General features: G+C 39.5%; 1 protein-coding gene across 1 annotated transcript in view; it reads right to left on the bottom strand.

The window, feature by feature from the left end:
- LOC6731190 (discoidin domain-containing receptor 2) overlaps positions 1-21,310 on the bottom strand; it is a 78,737-nt gene that overhangs the window by 26,761 nt on the left and 30,666 nt on the right. The window contains exons 4-8 of the mRNA XM_016179647.3: positions 14,956-15,187; positions 14,280-14,427; positions 13,710-13,889; positions 13,517-13,650; positions 11,221-11,428 (exon numbers count right to left, since the gene is read on the bottom strand). Coding sequence (XP_016023734.1) covers positions 11,221-11,428; positions 13,517-13,650; positions 13,710-13,889; positions 14,280-14,427; positions 14,956-15,187 — 902 coding nt within the window. The remainder of the gene's footprint in view (positions 1-11,220; positions 11,429-13,516; positions 13,651-13,709; positions 13,890-14,279; positions 14,428-14,955; positions 15,188-21,310) is intronic.

Raw genomic sequence — 21,310 nt, 5'->3', positions numbered from 1 at the left:
TTATAAATATGAGTACTTTTCTTCTAATTGTGTGAAAAATAGGCTCAGATCAAGACTAATTGCTTTCCCTGAAGGGTATTGAGAACTGTATCTTTGACCCCATGTTTGTTTTGCTTTTTTGGAGTGCGGAGGACTTTTAAGAGGTTCGAAAAAAGCAAGTCCACCTACTGCGAACGAGGCGTGGATGCTGTCCGCCTTGATAAACTGCCTCCACTAATGGGTCCTGTGAGCAATTAGGGGAAATGTGGCATTTGGGAGACGCGGCGACGAAGAGCGATTATTATGATGAAAAATGGCCAAGTGCTTCACGTCATATCAGCGCCCCGACGAGCAATGACAAGTGGGGTGGGAAATCCGCGGGAAGCGGAAGTGTGAAAGGGGCATTACGCTGAGCTGTAGGTTTACTTAAAGGCGTTGGAGCGTGCGTCGGCGATTGTTTGCTCCTCCGCGGACTCGATGTTGACTTTTGCCCCGACGCAGACCAAACATATATCCATCGAAAACCCAGACAGTCGTCAATAACGATGAGCGACAACAATACCGACTAGACCAATGGCCAGAAAAGTTTACCCAACGGTCTGTTGACTTTGTTTTTTCTATATCCTTTTCCATATCGTCCAGATGCATTTCCGCCTGGAGCGATTGCTCAACCCTGCTCGCTGGATATTTAAAAACAAAAACGGACAAATTTGTATAAATTTAGAAAAAGTCGAAAAAAAAAAAACATTTAACAACTCGGGGGGATATGCTAATTTGAACAGCTCTTGGCATTGATTTTTCGCTTGTGTTTTCGGTTTCTCTACCGCCTTTTATTTTCTTTGGCAACTGTTCACACATGAACACGAATATATTTAAAGACTTACAATTTTGGGCTCCGTTCATATCTTATGTAAATGAATCGAGAGCGATAAATTATATTTAGGATTTTGTTATCTAAGGCGACATGGGTGCATTGCTCAAAAACATGTGCACACTACATGAGTCAGTCACTTGAGATCGTTCCCCGCCTCCTAAAATAGTCCCTTAGCGGGAGACCACAGATAAGGTCCTCGCCGCTCAAGATAGGCAGATGTGCCCGAGCGTGGGACCTCGATAAGGCGGGGACTATTTACTTAGGCCTCTGCGTAGGCCATTTACTTTAAGATGCGATTCTCATGTCACCTAGTTAAACCGAAGATATTTCCAAATAAAATCAGTTTCTTACAAAAACTCAACGAGTAAAGTCTTCTTATTTGGGATTTTACATTTGGTCAATCGAGCCTTTAATCGACTCTGCAGTTTCCCCCTACCAAAGGTAAGGAACTCAGAGAAAGGCCAGCTCCTTTAAGCATCTTACAGCTAAAGGTAGCAAAAATAAGTGACTCTTGTTTCCCCCTACCAAAGGTAAGGAACAGAGTATAAATATAAAAAGCAAAAAGATACAAAAGAATCTTTTATGTTTAAAAAAAAAAAAAAAAAACAAGCACCTTATAGTCTATAGCTAAAGGTTGCTTTGTGTACCATTATAAATTGTGGTAAGGCGTGCTTGAGGCCATACATCAGCAATTGTGAAATTAAAAAGTGCATAACAAAAGTGCCTTATAAATGCTCTAATAGCATTAAATCAGCTCATAAATAGAGTGCAGTGTATATGCCATAAGAGCATAAATTAAATAAAAAGTGCCTGAAAACAGTGCCTTATAAATGCTCTAATAGCATTAAATCAGCTCATAAATAGAGTGCAGTGTATATGCCAAAAGAGCATAAATGCCGAAATAAATGGCTAAAAAACAAAAAATCTGACTGGACTACAAAAATAATAAAACGTGCCAAATAAAAAAAAAAAAAAATCATCTTTAAACATCAAAGGAGCCTCTACCAGCAGCAGAAGCAGCAACAACAGCAGCAGCAGAAGCAGCAACAGCAGTAGCAACAGCAGCAACAACAGCAGCAACAGCAGCAGCAACAACAACGACATCAGCTAAGTCAAAACAAGAATTTTCTGTTTATCCAAACACACATATATATATAAATACATATAAAATACATATACACGTACTATATATATTAAGAAATTACAAAAAATTTTCAAAATGATGTCAGAAAAGACTATTCAATTCCTTAAGAAGCAGTCCGAAATTATTTTGGAAATTAGAAAGTTGGAAGTAAAACCAACATTAACAGATGTAGAAATTCTAAAATTAAATGAGCTTCAAAAATGTTTCATTGCTAATCATAGCAATTTGTTAAAGATCGGCGTGGTCGATCATGAATATTTTAACGCGAAGCAGTATGATTTAATAATGATGGTGTTAGAAAAAATTAAAAATAAAAATGAAAAAATTAAGGGCGAGTCGGTAGAAAACACTTTCCCTAAATCAAACACTGTCCCTAAATCAAACCCTCCCCCTACATTAAACCTTGAAATGTGTGGTCACCCTGAAAAAGAGGGTATAGCACAAAACAACGCTTTAAAAGTAGAGCAGGCATTTCGAAATAATGTTGGCCAATTTCGAGTATATCTAGAAGATACGTCTAAACTAATAGACAGTAGTCCAGATTTCCTTAAAATAAGGAAAAATAAAATTGAATTTTTATGGCATAAAATAGATAACCTGATTGAACAGGTGAATAGTCATTTTGAGAGCTCGCTATTCGAAGAAGAAATTAGCGAACTTGAATTTGACAAACAAAATATTTTTACAGCCATTAATAGTCGACTCAGTGGCACAATAAATAAAGCTGAAATGTCGACGGTTGTTAAGGCGGAGGAGTTACCAACCCTGCCTAAAATACAGATTCCCACTTTCTTTGGTGATTCCAAAGAATGGGATCTTTTTAATGAACTCTTTACAGAGCTCATACATGTGAGAGAGGATCTCAGTCCTTCTCTCAAATTTAATTATCTAAAGTCAGCATTAAAAGGAGAAGCCAGAAATGTGGTTACTCATTTACTGCTCGGCTCTGGAGAAAATTATGAAGCCACTTGGGAGTTTTTGACCAAGCGATATGAGAATAAAAGAAACATATTCTCAGATCATATGAATAGGCTTATGGATATGCCAAATTTAAATTTAGAATCCAATAAGCAAATAAAGACATTTATTGACACGATTAACGAGTCAATTTATATTATAAAATTAAAGGCACAATTACCAGAAGATGTGGATGCAATTTTCGCTCACATAATTCTTCGGAAATTCAATAAAGAATCACTCAATTTATATGAAAGCCATGTTAAAAAGACAAAAGAAATACAGGCACTTTCTGATGTCATGGACTTTTTAGAGCAAAGGCTCAATTCTATATCATCATTCTCACAGGAAGTAAAACCTGTAAAGAAAATGATTAATAATAACAAGAATAAAAATTATAGTGACAATTGTGCATATTGCAAACTACCAGGGCATTATTTAATTCAATGCCATAAATTTAAAATAATGAATCCAGCAGAACGGTCTGACTGGGTAAGAAAAAATGGGATTTGCCTAAGATGTCTGAGGCATCCGTTTGGTAAAAAATGTATAAGCGAGCAGCTTTGTTCGACTTGTCGTAAACCTCACCACACGTTACTTCACTTTGCAGGTCATAATCCAGAAAAAGTGAATACGTGTAGAACAACAGGTCAAGCCTTGTTGGCCACGGCCTTGATTCAAGTAAAGTCGAGGTATGGAGGCTTTGAACAATTAAGAGCATTGATTGATAGTGGCTCTCAAAGCACAATTATTTCAGAAGAGTCTGCACAGATTCTAAAATTGAAAAAATTTCGGTCTCATACTGAAATAAGTGGAGTATCTTCCACAGGAACGTGCATCTCCAAGCACAAAGCGGTTATTTCGATAAGAAATTCTCCGAAAAATTTAGAAATTGAAGCAATTATTCTCCCAAAACTTATGAAGGCACTTCCAGTCAACACGATTAATGTTGATCAGAAAAAATGGAAGAACTTTAAATTAGCCGACCCCGATTTTAATAAACCGGGTCGCATTGATCTAATCATTGGAGCAGACGTATATACTCACATTCTGCAAAATGGAGTTATAAAAATAGACGGTCTCCTTGGGCAAAAAACTGATTTCGGGTGGATAGTTTCTGGATGTAAAAAATCCAAAGGAAAAGAAACCATTGTAGCCACAACAATAGAAATAAAAGAGTTAGATCGCTACTGGGAAGTGGAAGAAGAAGAAAAAGATGATATCGAGTCTGAAATCTGTGAAAATAAATTTATCAAAACGACAAAAAAAGATTCAGATGGGCGATACATTGTGTCAATTCCATTCAAGGAGGATGTCACCTTAGGAGATTCAAAGAAACAAGCGATAGCTCGTTACATGAATCTGGAGAAAAAACTAAAAAGAAATGAAAAACTTAAGGTTGACTACACTAAATTCATGAATGAATACATGGATTTAGGACACATGATTGAAGTGAGTGATGAAGGCAAATATTTTTTACCGCACCAGGCAGTGATTAGAGATTCAAGCCTTACGACCAAATTGAGAGTAGTTTTTGATGCTTCAGCAAAAACTACGAATAACAAAAGTTTGAACGACATAATGTGGGTTGGGCCACGAGTTCAAAAAGATATTTTTGACATTATTATTAAATGGAGAAAATGGGAATTTGTTGTTTCGGCAGACATTGAAAAGATGTACCGACAAATTAAAATAGATAATAATGATCAAAAATATCAATATATTTTATGGAGAAATTCTCCAAAAGAAAAAATTAAAACATATAAATTAACCACAGTCACTTACGGAACTGCATCTGCACCATATTTGGCTACCAGGGTTCTGGTAGATATTGCAGATAAATGTAAAAACCAAGTTATTAGTGCAATAATTAGGAATGATTTCTATATGGATGACCTAATGACTGGAGCTGATTCGGTAGAAGAAGCTAATAAATTAATAACATTAATTCTCCATGAATTGCAGAAAGTTGGATTCAACTTAAGGAAATGGATTTCCAACAATTCCAAAATATTAACCACTGTGGAGGACACAGGGGACAATAAGGTTCTCAATATTATCGAAAATGAATGTGTTAAAACTTTAGGACTAAAATGGGAACCTCAAAATGATTTATTTAAGTTCAGCGTAAATTGTAATGATGAATCAAAAAATATAAATAAGCGCGTTGTGTTATCAACGCTAGCAAAAATATTTGATCCGTTAGGATGGTTGGCACCAGTCACGGTTTCAGGAAAACTTTTTATTCAAAAACTTTGGATAAATAAAAGTGAATGGGATCAGGAATTATCCATAGAAGATAAAAATTATTGGGAAAAATATAAAGAAAATTTATTATTGTTAGAGAATATTCGAATCCCAAGATGGATTAATTCAAACAGTTCTTCAGTCATTCAGATTCACGGATTTGCGGACGCCTCCGAAAAAGCATATGCTGCAGTAGTCTATGCTAAAGTAGGACCTCATGTTAATATAATAGCTAGCAAAAGTAGAGTCAACCCTATAAAAAATAGGAAGACAATTCCCAAACTCGAGCTGTGTGCAGCTCACCTGCTTAGTGAATTAATCCAAAGACTAAAAGGATCAATTGACAATATAATGGAGATCTATGCTTGGAGTGATTCCACGATTACCTTAGCATGGATTAACAGTGGTCAAAGTAAGATCAAATTTATAAAAAGAAGAACGGATGACATTCGGAAATTAAAAAATACTGAATGGAATCATGTTAAGTCAGAGGATAATCCAGCAGATTTAGCATCCAGGGGAGTGGATTCTAACCAGTTGATCAACTGTGATTTTTGGTGGAAAGGTCCGAAATGGCTAGCAGACCCAAAAGAACTTTGGCCTCGGCAGCAGTCTGTAGAAGAACCTGTCTTAATAAATACGGTATTAAATGACAAAATAGATGATCCTATTTACGAATTAATAGAAAGGTATTCCAGTATAGAAAAACTTATACGTATAATAGCATACATAAATAGATTCGTGCAGATGAAAACAAGAAATAAAGCCTATTCATCAATTATTTCAGTAAAGGAGATAAGAATAGCGGAAACAGTTGTTATTAAGAAACAACAAGAATACCAGTTTAGGCAAGAGATAAAGTGCCTTAAAATCAAAAAGGAAATCAAGACAAATAATAAAATATTGTCATTGAATCCATTTTTGGACAAGGATGGGGTTCTAAGAGTTGGAGGAAGATTGCAAAATTCCAATGCAGAATTTAATGTTAAACATCCAATCATTTTAGAAAAATGCCACCTAACAAGCTTATTAATAAAAAATGCTCATAAGGAAACATTGCATGGAGGGATAAACCTAATGCGAAACTATATCCAAAGAAAGTATTGGATTTTCGGGTTGAAAAATTCGTTGAAAAAGTATTTAAGAGAATGTGTAACGTGTGCAAGGTATAAACAAAATACAGCTCAGCAAATAATGGGTAACTTGCCAAAATATAGAGTGACGATGACATTCCCGTTTCTTAATACTGGAATAGATTACGCAGGTCCTTATTATGTTAAATGTTCAAAAAATCGTGGCCAAAAAACATTTAAAGGATACGTTGCTGTATTCGTTTGCATGGCCACCAAAGCCATACACTTAGAAATGGTAAGCGATCTAACTTCAGACGCATTTTTAGCAGCACTCAGAAGATTTATTGCTAGACGGGGAAAATGTTCCAATATCTATTCAGACAACGGAACAAATTTTGTAGGAGCTGCAAGAAAATTAGATCAAGAGTTATTTAATGCAATACAAGAAAATATAACGATTGCAGCGCAGCTTGAAAAGGACAGGATTGATTGGCATTTTATTCCCCCGGCAGGACCTCACTTCGGAGGTATTTGGGAAGCTGGAGTTAAGTCAATGAAATACCATTTAAAGCGTATAATCGGCGACACTATTTTGACTTACGAAGAAATGTCAACTCTTTTATGTCAAATAGAAGCATGCTTAAATTCAAGGCCATTATACACTATAGTTAGTGAGAAGGACCAACAAGAAGTTTTAACACCAGGTCATTTTTTAATTGGAAGTCCACCTTTAGAAATAGTCGAACCAATGGAAGATGAAAAAATCGGAAATTTGGATAGGTGGAGACTTATCCAAAAAATGAAGAAAGATTTCTGGGTTAAGTGGAAAAGTGAATATTTGCATACGCTCCAGCAAAGGAATAAATGGAAAAAGGAAATTCCTAATATAGAAGAAGGGCAAATAGTTTTATTAAAGGATGAGAATTGTCATCCTGCAAGATGGCCTTTAGGAAAGGTGGAAAAGGTGCATAAGGGGAATGATGATAAGGTCCGAGTGGCTAAAGTAAAGATGCAGGAAGGATATATCACTAGACCCATTACTAAAATTTGTCCCTTGGAAGGAATAAAGTCTGTTGACAAAAATGAGGCTGACCAAGAGCCAAAAAGACGAACTAGAGCGACATCGGGAATGTCCAAGATCGGAATCATTATGGCAATGTTGTTGTTTGTGTTAAGTTGTCAAGTTTCTAGCGCATTACCTAAAGATATAGCACCAAGATATTCTATAGACAAAATAAATAAAACCTCAGCAATATATCTAGACCCGCTAGGAGATGTTGAGATTGTGAGTACTTCTTGGAATTTGGTTATCTATTATAAAATGGATCCATATTTTAAAATATTAACAGCCAGGGGTTTATTCATCGACGATAAATTGATCATTAGTGCAAAAGTGCCTCTGTTTAGCAGGCATCCATCCAAATTGTTCAGGCTTATTCCGGTGCCAATTCGAAATGAAGATCGGATAATAATGGTGCATACAACGTCCGAATATTTAATTTATAATTTTGAGATAGATTCCTATCACATAATGACGGAAGCCACATTAAATCAATGTCAGAAATGGCAAGTAAATAAGAGAATATGCAAAGGAAGTTGGCCCTGGAATTCAGCGAATGATAATGCATGTGAGATTCAGCCTCTAAAGCCAGATAAAGCGGCGAACTGCATCTATAAAACAGTAGTCGACTCTAAAAGTTACTGGGTAGAGTTAGAAAAGAAAAGTAGTTGGTTGTTTAAGGTTCCTGCGAATTCAAAAGTCCGTCTGCAATGTACTGGCTCTCAAATTGAATTGTTTGATTTGCCTCAGCAAGGAGTTTTAAGCATTGCGCCATATTGTACGGCAAGAACCGACGATAAAATTCTAGTTGCCCACCATAACATTCAGTCCGAAAGTGAAGAATTATTATCAACACCTTATATAGGAGAAGTTAGTGAAGTGCCGAAGATTATTTGGGATCCGCTGAAACTATCAATATTAAATCATACTGAGGAATTTGAACGATTGAATAATGAAATTAAATTTATGAAAGAGAACCATCAAAAATTGAAAGATTTACATTTCCATCATATTTCCGGACATGCTGGATTAATTATTGCTTTAATACTAATGATAGTATTAATAATATATTTCATACGGAAATGTGCTGTGCAACAAAGAATGCAAGCAATAACCTTTGCAGGTCCGTTGCCAGTACTATAAATATCAATAGTAAATAAACAATAAAATAATATAACAAATAAAAATATACAGTCCACTATATCGTTGTTTAATAGAAAATGTACTTCTACATAGAAAAAGCAAAATGTTTAAAATAAGTTAATTGAGTACAAATTGTTGAATTAAAAATAATATAAACCATAATTGTAATCCAATAAAATTAAAAGCCAGAAAAACTAGGCCCATTGAAATCTTAGTTGCAAAATAAATGAACATATATCAAATAAATACAGTCCACTGCTGTTATAAATGCAACTAATATACTAATGTACATCTCAGCTTTGCTGGCCCTTTGGCAGAATGTTCACACATGAACACGAATATATTTAAAGACTTACAATTTTGGGCTCCGTTCATATCTTATGTAAATGAATCGAGAGCGATAAATTATATTTAGGATTTTGTTATCTAAGGCGACATGGGTGCATTGCTCAAAAACATGTGCACACTACATGAGTCAGTCACTTGAGATCGTTCCCCGCCTCCTAAAATAGTCCCTTAGCGGGAGACCACAGATAAGGTCCTCGCCGCTCAAGATAGGCAGATGTGCCCGAGCGTGGGACCTCGATAAGGCGGGGACTATTTACTTAGGCCTCTGCGTAGGCCATTTACTTTAAGATGCGATTCTCATGTCACCTAGTTAAACCGAAGATATTTCCAAATAAAATCAGTTTCTTACAAAAACTCAACGAGTAAAGTCTTCTTATTTGGGATTTTACAGCAACAAAAGTTTTTTTGTATACTTTTCGGGGTTTGATTTTAATATGCAAATAGCGTCGATGGAAGGGTTTTGCCTAAAATGTCTGGCGAAGAGGGGGTATCGGGATTACTAAAGACAACTTTGCCGCGACATATGTAGGAGGAGTCCGTTTTAAGATGACTTTAAATTTTGAAAAACCAGAACGGTTTTGACTTTCTCTATGCTATTTTCAATACACTCAGCTCTTAGTTCGACTGTCATTAAGGAAATTACAAATCGAATTCGCATTTCGAGTGCTGTCAAGGCCAGCTTATGGGTAAAAGAATCAACCGAATTGAGCAGCAAAATTTCCACAGCATTTCCATCCGGAGACATCTTCATCCCATGCGACACACACATCGCCAGCCAAAGCGATTTTCAATTAGAAAGGATTAAGCGGGACAAGCTGCACAAGGACTTAAAGAGCGAGCAGCGGAGTTATCGAAATGAATTTGAATGCATTCGCTCGGCGAGTGGGTGAGTGAATGAATGAGCCATCGGATGACTGAGCCGCATGCATCCAAACAGCAAATGAAGCGAAAAAGACGGGACGACCGTTGAGCAGAGACAAAGCATGTGCTCCATTTGCAAAAATATATTGCAACGTTATTGATTTATCTAGGTAAGTGTTCCGGCAGAGCTTAACTACGCTGCCGACCGAGGCAGGGCATTAAGGGATAAAACAAATGCAAAAAAGTAAAAGCGAAACACAAATCTCTCAGGAGGACTAAGCCAGCGCCATGGGCAACAAACACAAACACAAACAGAAGGGTTTGCCATGTGCGACACGGCACACTGGGAATACTCTACAATTCAATTTATCGCGTAACTACTAATGTACTTTTTATCGTATACTCAATATAACTATGAAAAAAATTTAAGACACAATCGCGTGTTCAATTAGCACGAACGAATATAAATGAGCTGTGGTGAGCAACAAATGTATGTATTCCCCAAACGAAGTGGTTAAAATTGACTGCTGACCGTAAAAGAAAGGTATGTGCATTCCACATCCCATAATTTGGTCTAGATTTGTTGGAACCATCGAAAACATCGATCTTGAAAGTTACACATGGAAGGCCAGATTATATTTACTTGCACACATCATTGGAAGGTACTACATTTTAAAACAAAATGCAATCCGAGGCTGACGACTGCGATGAAAGCTTCTGGGAATCCGGCTCGGCTGCTCATTGAGTTGCAAATTTCAAATGCACAAAAGGAAGGCAACTCATTTAATTTTTACAATATCCCAGTGCTTCACTTCGGTTCGGCTCTTAGTTCTGTTTCCACTGGAGCATATGCTGCCGGATTCCCCTGCGCGCGCGCCTGTGTGTGTGTGTGTGTGTGAGCACTTCCGTTTCCGCTGCAACGTCACAATGGCAGTCGAGTTGCAGCAGCAACTTACTTCCCTCCCCCTCTCCGTACGGCCGCTTTGTATCACTCTATGCGCAATTGCACACGGCAAGGAAAAACAAAGCTGCCGGCTACTGGTGCTCATGGGTGAGTCAAGTAAAAATCGGTCCATATATGTATATATGTACATAAATATGTGTGTAAGCTCCCAACCAACACGGTTGGTAATAAATTTTGCGCCATTGAGCGAGAGTCGAGCCCTTCTTGATCGAGTCTGCGAGCTCGTTTTTAATTAAATGCGCAGCGATTTTTAGTGTCAGTGGGAATTTTCAATGGATGAGAGCTGTGTTTGTTGCTGCCGCAGTTTATGTTTGACTTTGCCACCGTTGGCCCCCACGTACCGTGTTGTTTTTGCCATTTTGAGGGCTTAACTACGTATACTTTCAGCGGCGCTCAAAGGATGCAGGATTCCAAACTACACACACACACTTTCGAGACTTAATTTGTAATAGCTCGATGTTGTTAAAGAATATGTTTGCTCATTATTAAGCTAAGCTACTTTAAAGAATAGCAATTGCAGTATATTCATAATCTAGCTTTTACCCTATTTGTTTGATTGACTTTGCTTACCTGATATGAACGTTATCTCGCTTATCATCATCCAGCGAGCGGCGAAGTAGAGATGCAACTGCAGGTAGCGCCCCAGGCGATGATGCAACTTGATTGTCACGTCGCGTGCATGATCCAAAACCAGATCGGGCATATATGAAAACTGCACCGGTTCCCCGGAGAAGTGGCGGCCGCCAATGCTGAAAAACACTTTGGCATGGACGAAAACCTGAAATAAGGAAACGGAGCATAGATATAAATGATATAAATAAAATAATTCAAAGATAATTTCGCATCTTTGAATGGGTTTGCATTGAAAGTATTGTAACACGAAATCAATTAATTCTTGCTCGCGGCTTTGCCAGCTAATTTATACAGAGTTCAGATACATAGTTGTATTAATTAATATTCAACCGTCGTAGTCAGCAAATGGATGGACAGGTGTGAGTGCACACACCTCTTTTCGATTGTGTGAACTTTGAATCGAATACAATTATTATGTGTAATTTTATTCCCTACCGCCAATTTTGGTTAGAGCCACAAAATCGGTTATGGTCAGTTGTGAAAGCTACTTGTAGTATAAACAAACAAAAACAACTCAATTTTTTAAATGGCTTGGACTGGATGTATCGCCTATTTTTGGACAGCCGGATGCAGAGTGTTGTGTGAGTTGTAGTTTGCACCTAAGAATGGCTAATGAGTTGTATATCTAATGGCTCAAACCTAAAACCAAAGTTGGTAAAGAAATATGAGTAGCGTAAACCAATAAACCACCAAAACAACACTTCTAATCAAATTAACATCAAGAATGATAAAGAATATGTTTATAATTACAATATTCCTTATCATCCTAATCTTTGTATCACATTTATATGCTAAGGTGTATAAAGTTCCGACAAATATCTAATTATTGGGGTTCCGTTCCTTAATAAACCGCAGACTTTACAGCCAATTGGCAGCAGCTTTAAAGCGGCATATAAAATTTCAATTACCACAAATCTCGGATTTGATGCCGCCACTCGGGGCGCAGATGGAGTTTCTTAGATTCACCTGGAGGCATGGAGGCATGGAGGCACTCAAGACCCCATTAGCCGCTCAATTCTGGTTTCGGTTGCCCCGTAATTTACAGAGCCTCTATGTCGTCGGCTGTTATGATTTTCATTTTTACGACTTTTCATTACCATTATCATTCGGTTGGACCTGTCTTCGCTATCAAACGACCCATTAGTCATGAAATTACGAAGTGAGCTTCTCAGCAGATCAACGTTGGCCACTTTGCGGTCGTGCCGTAAATAGTGGAAATGCCATTTATGACGCATTGATAAGCCTCAAAATTACACTGAGTGCGTTTTAATTATGACACGCGTGTGGACCCCACACGCCACCTGTTGGATCAAAAGACAATCCAGCCCAACCGCACATCGTGGTCAGTGGTCTGGCCAAGATTTAGGACTTTTTTCCTATTCACTTTGAGGTCTGTTTGCTTGACTTTGCCCTCAGCATTACTAATGAGCAGCTCCCATGCCACCAAAATGCATATCAAATATACTGTCTACTGATTAAATGGGTATGCAGTCTTAGCTATCTTAATTAAATAAGTATAACAATACATAGTGCTATTAAAATATATTCTTTAAAAGGTATTTTTAAAAACGTTTATGCCGTTCCTTTAACAAGTTGGGAGTGTTCGAAAAAAGCAAACACTGTACAATCATTTTTTGTGGCATAGCTATTTGTTTACATGGCATCAGAGTTCAGATAAAGATATATGTATGTGCACTTTTATTTATATATACGCACTCACGCTGTTTGTTTACTTTCGATAAAGAGACTGCAGTGAGTAAGGAAATGACTTGATAATGGGTGCACTGGATCCCTCTCCATTCCCTACTCATAAGTACTCCGAGTCGGACCCCAAGAGCTCACCATATCAATTTTAGTTTGTTTAGGTTCGATTGCGTCTTCGGTTTGTTTATAAAATGCGTTTTTTTTTCGATTTTTTATTATTATTGCTTTGGGTGGAAGTTGCTGGAAATGTTTAGCTCTTATTTGCTCATTTCGCCGCCAGTTTGTCTGGCGAGGGACCCCCATTTGTGGTTCCAGGCAACCCCATAGCGTTTTTGCTTTTACGATTTACTTCAACGGAATTTTGTAGATGTGGTGATTAAGTGAATAGCACTAGTTAACAAAGTAAAATAAAAAATTAAGTAGGGCAAGCAAGATTACTTTAAACTTATTTATTCATTGATACCACACTTTAAGGGCTTACGGAAAAGGCTTGATCTTAGTTGGTTTTTATGTTTAACTATTCATTTACCTGAACATCTTTCGAAAACATATTGTTAGTGTGTATGATAACAGCACTGAAATTCCGAACTGTCTCAAACTCGAATATGATTTCAACTGGTCGCCCGAGCAAAGTATCGTTTCGCCAGCCAATCCATTCGTAACCTGCAAAAGTGTTACAAATTTCAAAAGAATTGCACTTTAAAATGCTTCGACAGTCGTACCTTTGCCAAGGCCATTAATATCGGCTCGAAAGTTGTCCTTGCCCCTCTGACCATCAACAAGTTGGCCCAAACCGTTGACATAATGATCTCCCTCCTCGTATCCATCGTAGGTTTTGTCCGACAGATCGATGTCCATGCCCCTCTGCATGCCCTTGGGAATACTGTACGATACAATTCCCTCTGCAATGGGAAAGAAATATATGATATAAATATTAAAAAAAATTTATTAATATTTTTGTTAAATTATTGAAAGAAAACAAGAGAAATCGGACAGACGGACATATGTATCTTTAGCTAGAATTCTCAGAAAATTAAGGCTAAAAATATCATTTTATGGGAATCGAAAGTGTACTTTCGCATCAACAAACTTAATTTTTGAACTAGTACTTTTAGGCATCGGACTCGTAATAATTTATTTTCTGTCCGACTTTCATTACATTGCAGCTAAGGCCTTAGGCCACGAGCAAGATCGAATGGGGCGATATAGGGGTCAGGGGTTCCAGGTTCCTATGGAGTGGGAGTGGGGTCGGGGTTGGGGGCATAACTCATGGCAAGCGAATGGGCACCTACCTTCCCAGGCACAGCCGACGATCTCGGCGCGCAGGCAGACGGTGCGATCGTACTGGCTGTAGGGATAGAGTCGCACCTTGGACGCGAAGACGCTGGGCTGGAGCACGTTCTCCACCTCGCTGTAGGTGTTTATGTTGCCGGGCAGCACCTGGAACGAGAGGAGGGAGTTGGGGCCCAATTGGGGCAGGCATTACAAATGGGTGGCTGGCATGTGGTGCGCTGTGGTGTGTAGGTGGCAACCTGATCGCCAAAATACTATCATGAGCAGGCGAAATAAAAACAAAAGCGCTAAAATTGATTTCACATCGCTGGCAGCCAGCAAATCGATGGAACGGGTTCGAGTTCGCTTCCCAGCCGCGACACCTACGCAATTTTCTCTACTCCTCCACTTGCCAGTAATTCGCACGTAAATTGATTCGCTTAAAGATCCAATATCTTCTGCACACTCGCCGCTCGAACCCAAGTCCCCAGATGGTTCAGATGGTTATCTACACTTGCCCCGGCCGGCTCATGATTAATGTGTGAATGGGCAAAGCATAGAGTATCTTCACAAACAGACTTTTTCTCACAGAGATCCTATTTGTTTAATGCCTTATTCCGATATAAACTAAAACTGTGAGTTATTTTGCGAATTGCCTTTTCCACACCATAGTTTTATTTGCTGCTTTTAGCTCACCTCTTTGCCTTGAAGGCTCCTCCATCGAATCCATTTCTTGAGGCCCGGCCTCCAGTACTCAATCACATAGGCTTCGGTATACTCCTGCCCCTGACCCTTGCCAAAGCGGCCCTGGGTTCGTATGGCACTGACCAGGTGGACACCTAGCAGGTCGACTTGCAGATACTCCGTCAGACCACGAGATACCATGTGCTTGGGACACCAAGCACCTCCGTTGTTGTCTATCTTAAGTCTGAAACGATAGTGAAGTAATTAAGTAAGAAAAACACTCTCAAACACAATATACTTATATAATAGTTATACATAACTATCTTCATTAGTGAATGCTCGTCAAATGTATGTCTGTTTAAAGTCGGTGGTCTGTAAGTGCAGAAACTTTTATTCACAAAACTGCAAACATATACTGCATTATAGATATATACTATATACACACAGTTTACTTCATTCCTTTCGTGACCTACATTCTGTTCACTCGAAACAGCTGGATTATGTTCAGTTTGCATTTTTTTGTCACATGCTTCGTGTGGCATATTTTTTTGCAGCCACTGTTGGCCGCTCTTCATACGCTATTTTACGTTAATCGCGGCTTACAGCGCCCCAAGTCAGGACACCATAGGGCGAATTCGTAACGAAACGCCCGAGAGGATCTCCCCTCTACGTAAAAAGTCCAAAAATTCAACGATGCCAAGCTGGCACAGCGAACCATTACCAATCCTGCCCAAGGTAACCCCCCATTTCACCAACTCCACATATTTGCCGAAGGAGCGCAGCACGACGTGTTTTCCAGCATTAATATCAATTTGGTAGTCATAAATCCCACGGAGAGTGTCCTGGGAACTGTGCCATGGCATAAGGTGAAGGCGGCAAACATGGCTTTTGCCACTGAGTTACTTTCGCACACACATTGGCTGTAACAGCCAAAAGTACGTAACCATACAATAATGGTATAATACTCTATAAACCATTATATGGTAGAAATTATGGCACTTTCTTATCCCTAACCAGACAAACGTTTTCTTAAATATTTGTGTGTAAATTTCCCACAAGTACTGTATTGTAGGGTATATAATGAGCCTGTATAAACAGATTTTTACTCCGCGCGATACTCTGCGTTGCTTATTACCGTTAACATATGGGTCACCTGGGATTGCATTTAGCATAATTTTCATGACAAACGAAGCTGTGCGGCTCGGAAAAGAGAACTGAAAATTCCAAACGGAAGCATTTTCTCAATGCGCATTTATAAATTGGCCAAATGATGTCTTGAAGTTCTGAGCTCCCGAAAGTCTCGCTAATATAATGCAAGGCTCAAATTCGTGACCCAGAATTGAAGTTTGCACAGGAAAAAATAAACAAGAAGTATATAGGTACACTCAACCAAAAATTAGGAAAAGTTGAGCCGAGTTAGAAAGGTTGCCGTTGAAAAGGTTAAGAACTTCTGAAATACAGTAAATCTTTATGATAGTTAATATTATGCGCCAGCTTTTAAGCTAGAAAAGAAACTTAAACTTGGGAATCGTTAGGCTCTTTTCGCTTAGTGTATCTATTGCTTGTTATGCAGCTGAAAATGCCAGCTATATTTCGTTTGGGCCAGCTTACATTGCATTTCGGGCAAGGAGATCCTTTTATTAGCTTCGTTTCGAAGGAGCACTAACGAGGCCGACAGCTCCACTCATTTATTGCGTCACATTATTTAATACCCGAAAACTATTCCCGAGAGGACGGAGAAACGAGTCCGGAAAATGCCGTGCGAAAATGTGTTTTTCACTCAACCTGCCGCTGCTGTGCTGTGGTTTCGCTTTACGGAAAATTGTTGCATACTTTGCAAGCGGAGCCCAGGATACACGGCGCGTTATGGTCAAGTCAACTGAGGAAAAGCCCCGTCGAGGGAAACCCTGAACCCGAGCAGCAACATCTGGAGCAAGTTTTATTTAGGCAAGAGCCACTAAAAAATGCCATAAAAGGTCGGCGGCTATCGCATAACTGCAGCACACGATGTTAGTGCCCCCCCGGAACACCTGGCTTCTCCACCGTCCCCCCCAAGCCCCGAAGCCCCCAAAACCGACTAAGTGGCAAAAGTTGCATTTACACACGGTCGCTAACTGGGTCTGCTACCACCTTATGTGGCTTAGCAGCCAGCAACTAGACCGAGCCATGTATTCGCAACACATCCGGAGATGAAGATACACAGATACAATTACGGGTAACTGGTAACGGGGTCCGCCTCGGTGGAAACTAGTCGGGTAATGGAGGAGCTCTGCTCGTTATTCCTAATCCTCGGGGAGTTAAATACTATATGTTAAGTGGGTCAAATCGGGTATCCAGAACTGCTTGCTTGGTTATGCTGCGTGGAATTTACCATGGAAAACATTATTACTCTTAACTTAAGTATTTACAATAATACCAAGTACGAGTAATGCTGTATCATAGTAATAACAATTCCGTTTCCCAACGAAAAGTAATTGAAACGAAATAAACAAGCAGAACATTTTTTAAATTCTCCCGGCAAAATATTTAAGCTCCTTACCAACAGAGTTATTTTCCCTGGCAGAGTGCCGAATGCAAGTATTGCAAAAATGTTGTAAGTTCAAAATGAAACAGATTTCTGCTCGTCGTAAGGCGTACATATGTGCCAACTACAGGTTATGGCCGCAAAACTGGAAGAATTTCAAGTGAAATTCTTTAAAAACAAGCTGTACCCATTTTCGAACACGGCATGCGTTTTGGGTCATCTTATTCCTACCTATTTTACTTGTATATATGAAGAATGTCAGGAAATGTCGGGCTTATAGAATTGAATTGAGCAAATTTGAAGAACGTAGCATTCACCTCAATGCTATTTCTGTTAATTAATTTCAAAGACTGTTACTAAAACTCTACTTGCAGCATTTTCCCCTGTATTTTCCAGCTCGGTTCAATGTCAATCTATCGCTTTTTGCTAGGTGACGAGGCTCTCCTCCACCCACTTAAGTAGGTGGAAACAAGCTATTAAAGGCAGCTGGCGCTCATTTGAGGCTAAAAATTAATTTGTTAAAGGATTGCCCCTCAGTTTGACTGCCTCAACACTTCGAGCTTACCAAAATATTTTACCAACTGAGCAGAGAAGAAAGGAGAAAAAATTTTAATTAAAAACTCGACGATGCTCGCTTGTTTCCGCTGCCAGTCGCTAGACGAGGCGTCATTGTTTTGGCAAGGGTTTTTTGGGTTTTGGGGGCTTTTGTGGGTGGCGGAGAAAGTTGGGCGAGAGAGAGTCGTCTTTATGACAATCGTAAAAAATAATTTTTAGTAGCTTACGAGCTGTTCGCTGAAAGAATTGTTGACTTGGCATTTTAATTGCATGAAGTGCCATTAAAAGCGCCGAACGAAGGAATTGGAAATTAAATGAAAAATAAATAGGAGGGAAGCCGACACCCCCCGTAAGCATCTTACACACTTGTTGAGGCATATTGAAAACGCAAATATTTTACAAGCCCGGTTCAGTTTTTCCACCCGCCGCCCACAGGTGAAGTGAAGGACACAATGGGATAGACATACTCATACAAAATGTACATGGGTGCCACTGAACTCTGCAACCCCCAAATTTGGAGCAACCCTTCCCTTGTTGGCGACTATTAAATGGGCTTTGATGGGGCGCATATGTTGGATAGGTTTTTCCGGTGGAAAAACAAAATTTAAGCAGCTTATGTTTGGTCCTCAAAGCAAAAGTTATGTTGCCAAGGGGATAGCAGCAGAACTTTTGAGAGCCCCAGCTGCTGGAAATCTGCTTTGCTTTCGCTGGAAACCTTAGCCAGCTTCTAGGTGCAAACTTTAAGTCCTCTCCTGCATAAATTCCACAAATCTCAGACTTATTAGAAGTCCTTAGGCGGAATAACAAAAAAGCAAATGAACCCGAGCAGCCCAAAAAGAAATAAATTCGATGCGGAGTCTGGAGATGAAGCCCAAGAATGGTCTAACTTAGATAAGTGCTGCATAATAAAAAATGTATTTTGCCCATTTATGCTAAACATTCAGTAATAAGAAATGGGTTTAGCTTATTCGACGAGCAGGAATTTCTACTAATTTCATAAGTGGCACAGCATATCATGCTACTAATTCAATTTTGTTTATATCCTTCTCTTTGTCTAAAACTTAGAAAACCCTTTCACAAAACTGTCTTTGTAGTATGTTAATGTAAAAAGGAATTTATCCTTGACCTGTCAGGAAGATAATCATTCGCAGAGCTTAAGTCTTGTGGTAAGATCTGCTCTCAAGGATTCCTTACCTGGAAAGGAAAATGTCTTGACCTGATTATGTGCTCAGCATTTTTGATGGATTTGGGGCTGTGTTCATATTTAGTTAGTTAATTAAATGCACTTGCATACACTGTGGCATTTTAGTGATTCAATGCATGTTATCAACAAAGTGTAGTATTTTTCCACCATATTCTCGGTCAACCTCCACCGCTTCCCCGCACCCAAAGTTTTCCTCAGCCGTAACCCACATTAGACGGATGGAAGGCATGGCATATATGTATGTATGTAGGTGTATATCTTCCCTCTTGCCGAGAATAATGGCTTTTGTGTTATGCTTTTATGATTGAAGTGAAAACAAAGGGGGCTGCGGGGGCGTGTGGAAGGTGTCCTCAACCCTTGCACGTCACAAATTGCAAACGAAATGGAGGCCAACTACAAGAGCAGCAAACATATTGTCGTTCGCCTCTCTGTGTGTATGTGTGTGTGGGTTTGCGAGTGTATCGATTTTCTTTTTGGCCATAAAACGCTAATGGCCGACTCCTCGTCGACCCAAGCATCCCTCCCGGCCCCGTCCCGGCCCCGTGGCTTTCCCGGCCGCTTTTCCCGTTTCCACGGAAGCCACTGTCGCCATTTTACTTTTCATATTTTCCATTGAACTTTAAGCCGACATCTCCTTTTATGCTGGCTGTTGCTGCCTCGGCGCCTGAGGCTATATTGTCATCTTTTCCGTGGTGTAGCCTGGTAGTTCTGCGTGTTTGCCATTTTTTCCTTCGCTTTTCCTAAGCTTTCGCCCTGCAATTTCCACTTGACACAATGGCACACAAAATGCAAAACTCCACACCCGCCGCCCCACCCACTGCCACTTGGATTCTACCACTTTCCACGACCACCTCACCACTTTTGAAGTGTTGTCTGCCGGCTCCTAAAGCGTTCCCGACTTGCATTTGTATTGTGTGCTTTTCCTCGCATTTTCCTTTTCTTTTGCCTTTCCCGTTTCATTTTCCTTCGGTGGCGAAGAAGAGTTGTCCTCCGCATGTCATTTCCCATTTTCTGCCCATTTACTTGGCCGGCTTTTTGGCAGCTGTTTTCCAGCATTGCAAGTCAGCTTTGGCTGATTCCCTCTTGCGGTTCTGCCTTGTTTTCCTGCCGCTTTCCTAAGCCATTATTGTCGGTCGCAATAGCTGTGACAAAGCCGCCACCCACTTTCTTCAGCTTTCTTCTGTCGGAGGCTGCAGCCGGCCAACTACCAAAGTGGCTCATTACACAGCCCACAGTCCCGTCCTTCGAATGGCTTCCTTTCGGTCATTGTCGCCTGTGCGGTTATGACATTTGCCTAAAATGCGCCCGACTGGACTCAAATGTCCCGGTACATTGTGCAGCACTAAAGGACTTTTCGAAAATGCATTGTTGTCGCAGCACAACCACTCTTCTGCTGATAGCATAGTTTAGCCATAGATAATTCAATTACTCACACCTAACTGCTCTACTTCAGAAGCATGCTTTGTGTATCTATCTGTAAAGAAGTATCGGTGCTGGAAAAGCCTTGTTTAGTAGGTTTATAGTGTTAATTAACTTTAATTAACTGCTAAAAGTACTATATAACTACTGGATGTTAACAAACATAATATTTTATAGAAGGCTCATTATGATAAAATGTGGTGTGACAAAAGATATGTATATAATGTATCTTTGAATCCATCTTGTATCTTTCTTCTGCTAGATAGAAGTAGCAATTAAACACATCGTATCCCAAATAAACCCATTATTCTTACTCCACCAAAGATGTGTTCCTGGTCCATCTCCATGCAAATTTAATTGGCGGCCAGCGAAACTAGTGATCTCTGAAGCAGCAAATTGTGTGGTGCGCATGCGTAACCAGCAGCCTCAAAGGAGGCTGCTTAAAAGCAAATAGACAGGCCAAATAGCCGTGCCGTGTTTGCCCCCAGTAATTGAAAGGCAAACAGAAGCTGCAGACTGCGTAAGCACGACTCCCAGTCTTCCGGGTGATCCGTTGGACAACTCAATACGCCTGCCAGTCTTCGGACCGCGCTGTTTACCCTGCCTAGGCGCTCTTAACTCTACGACCTCAGATGTGTTGGCAGAAGATTTCACTCCACCAACAT

Source organism: Drosophila simulans, chromosome 2L (assembly GCF_016746395.2).
Source record: "Drosophila simulans strain w501 chromosome 2L, Prin_Dsim_3.1, whole genome shotgun sequence".
Lineage (NCBI taxonomy): Eukaryota > Metazoa > Arthropoda > Insecta > Diptera > Drosophilidae > Drosophila > Drosophila simulans.
Note: the sequence above shows the minus strand (reverse complement) of the source record. Positions and strands in the feature narration are given on the sequence as shown.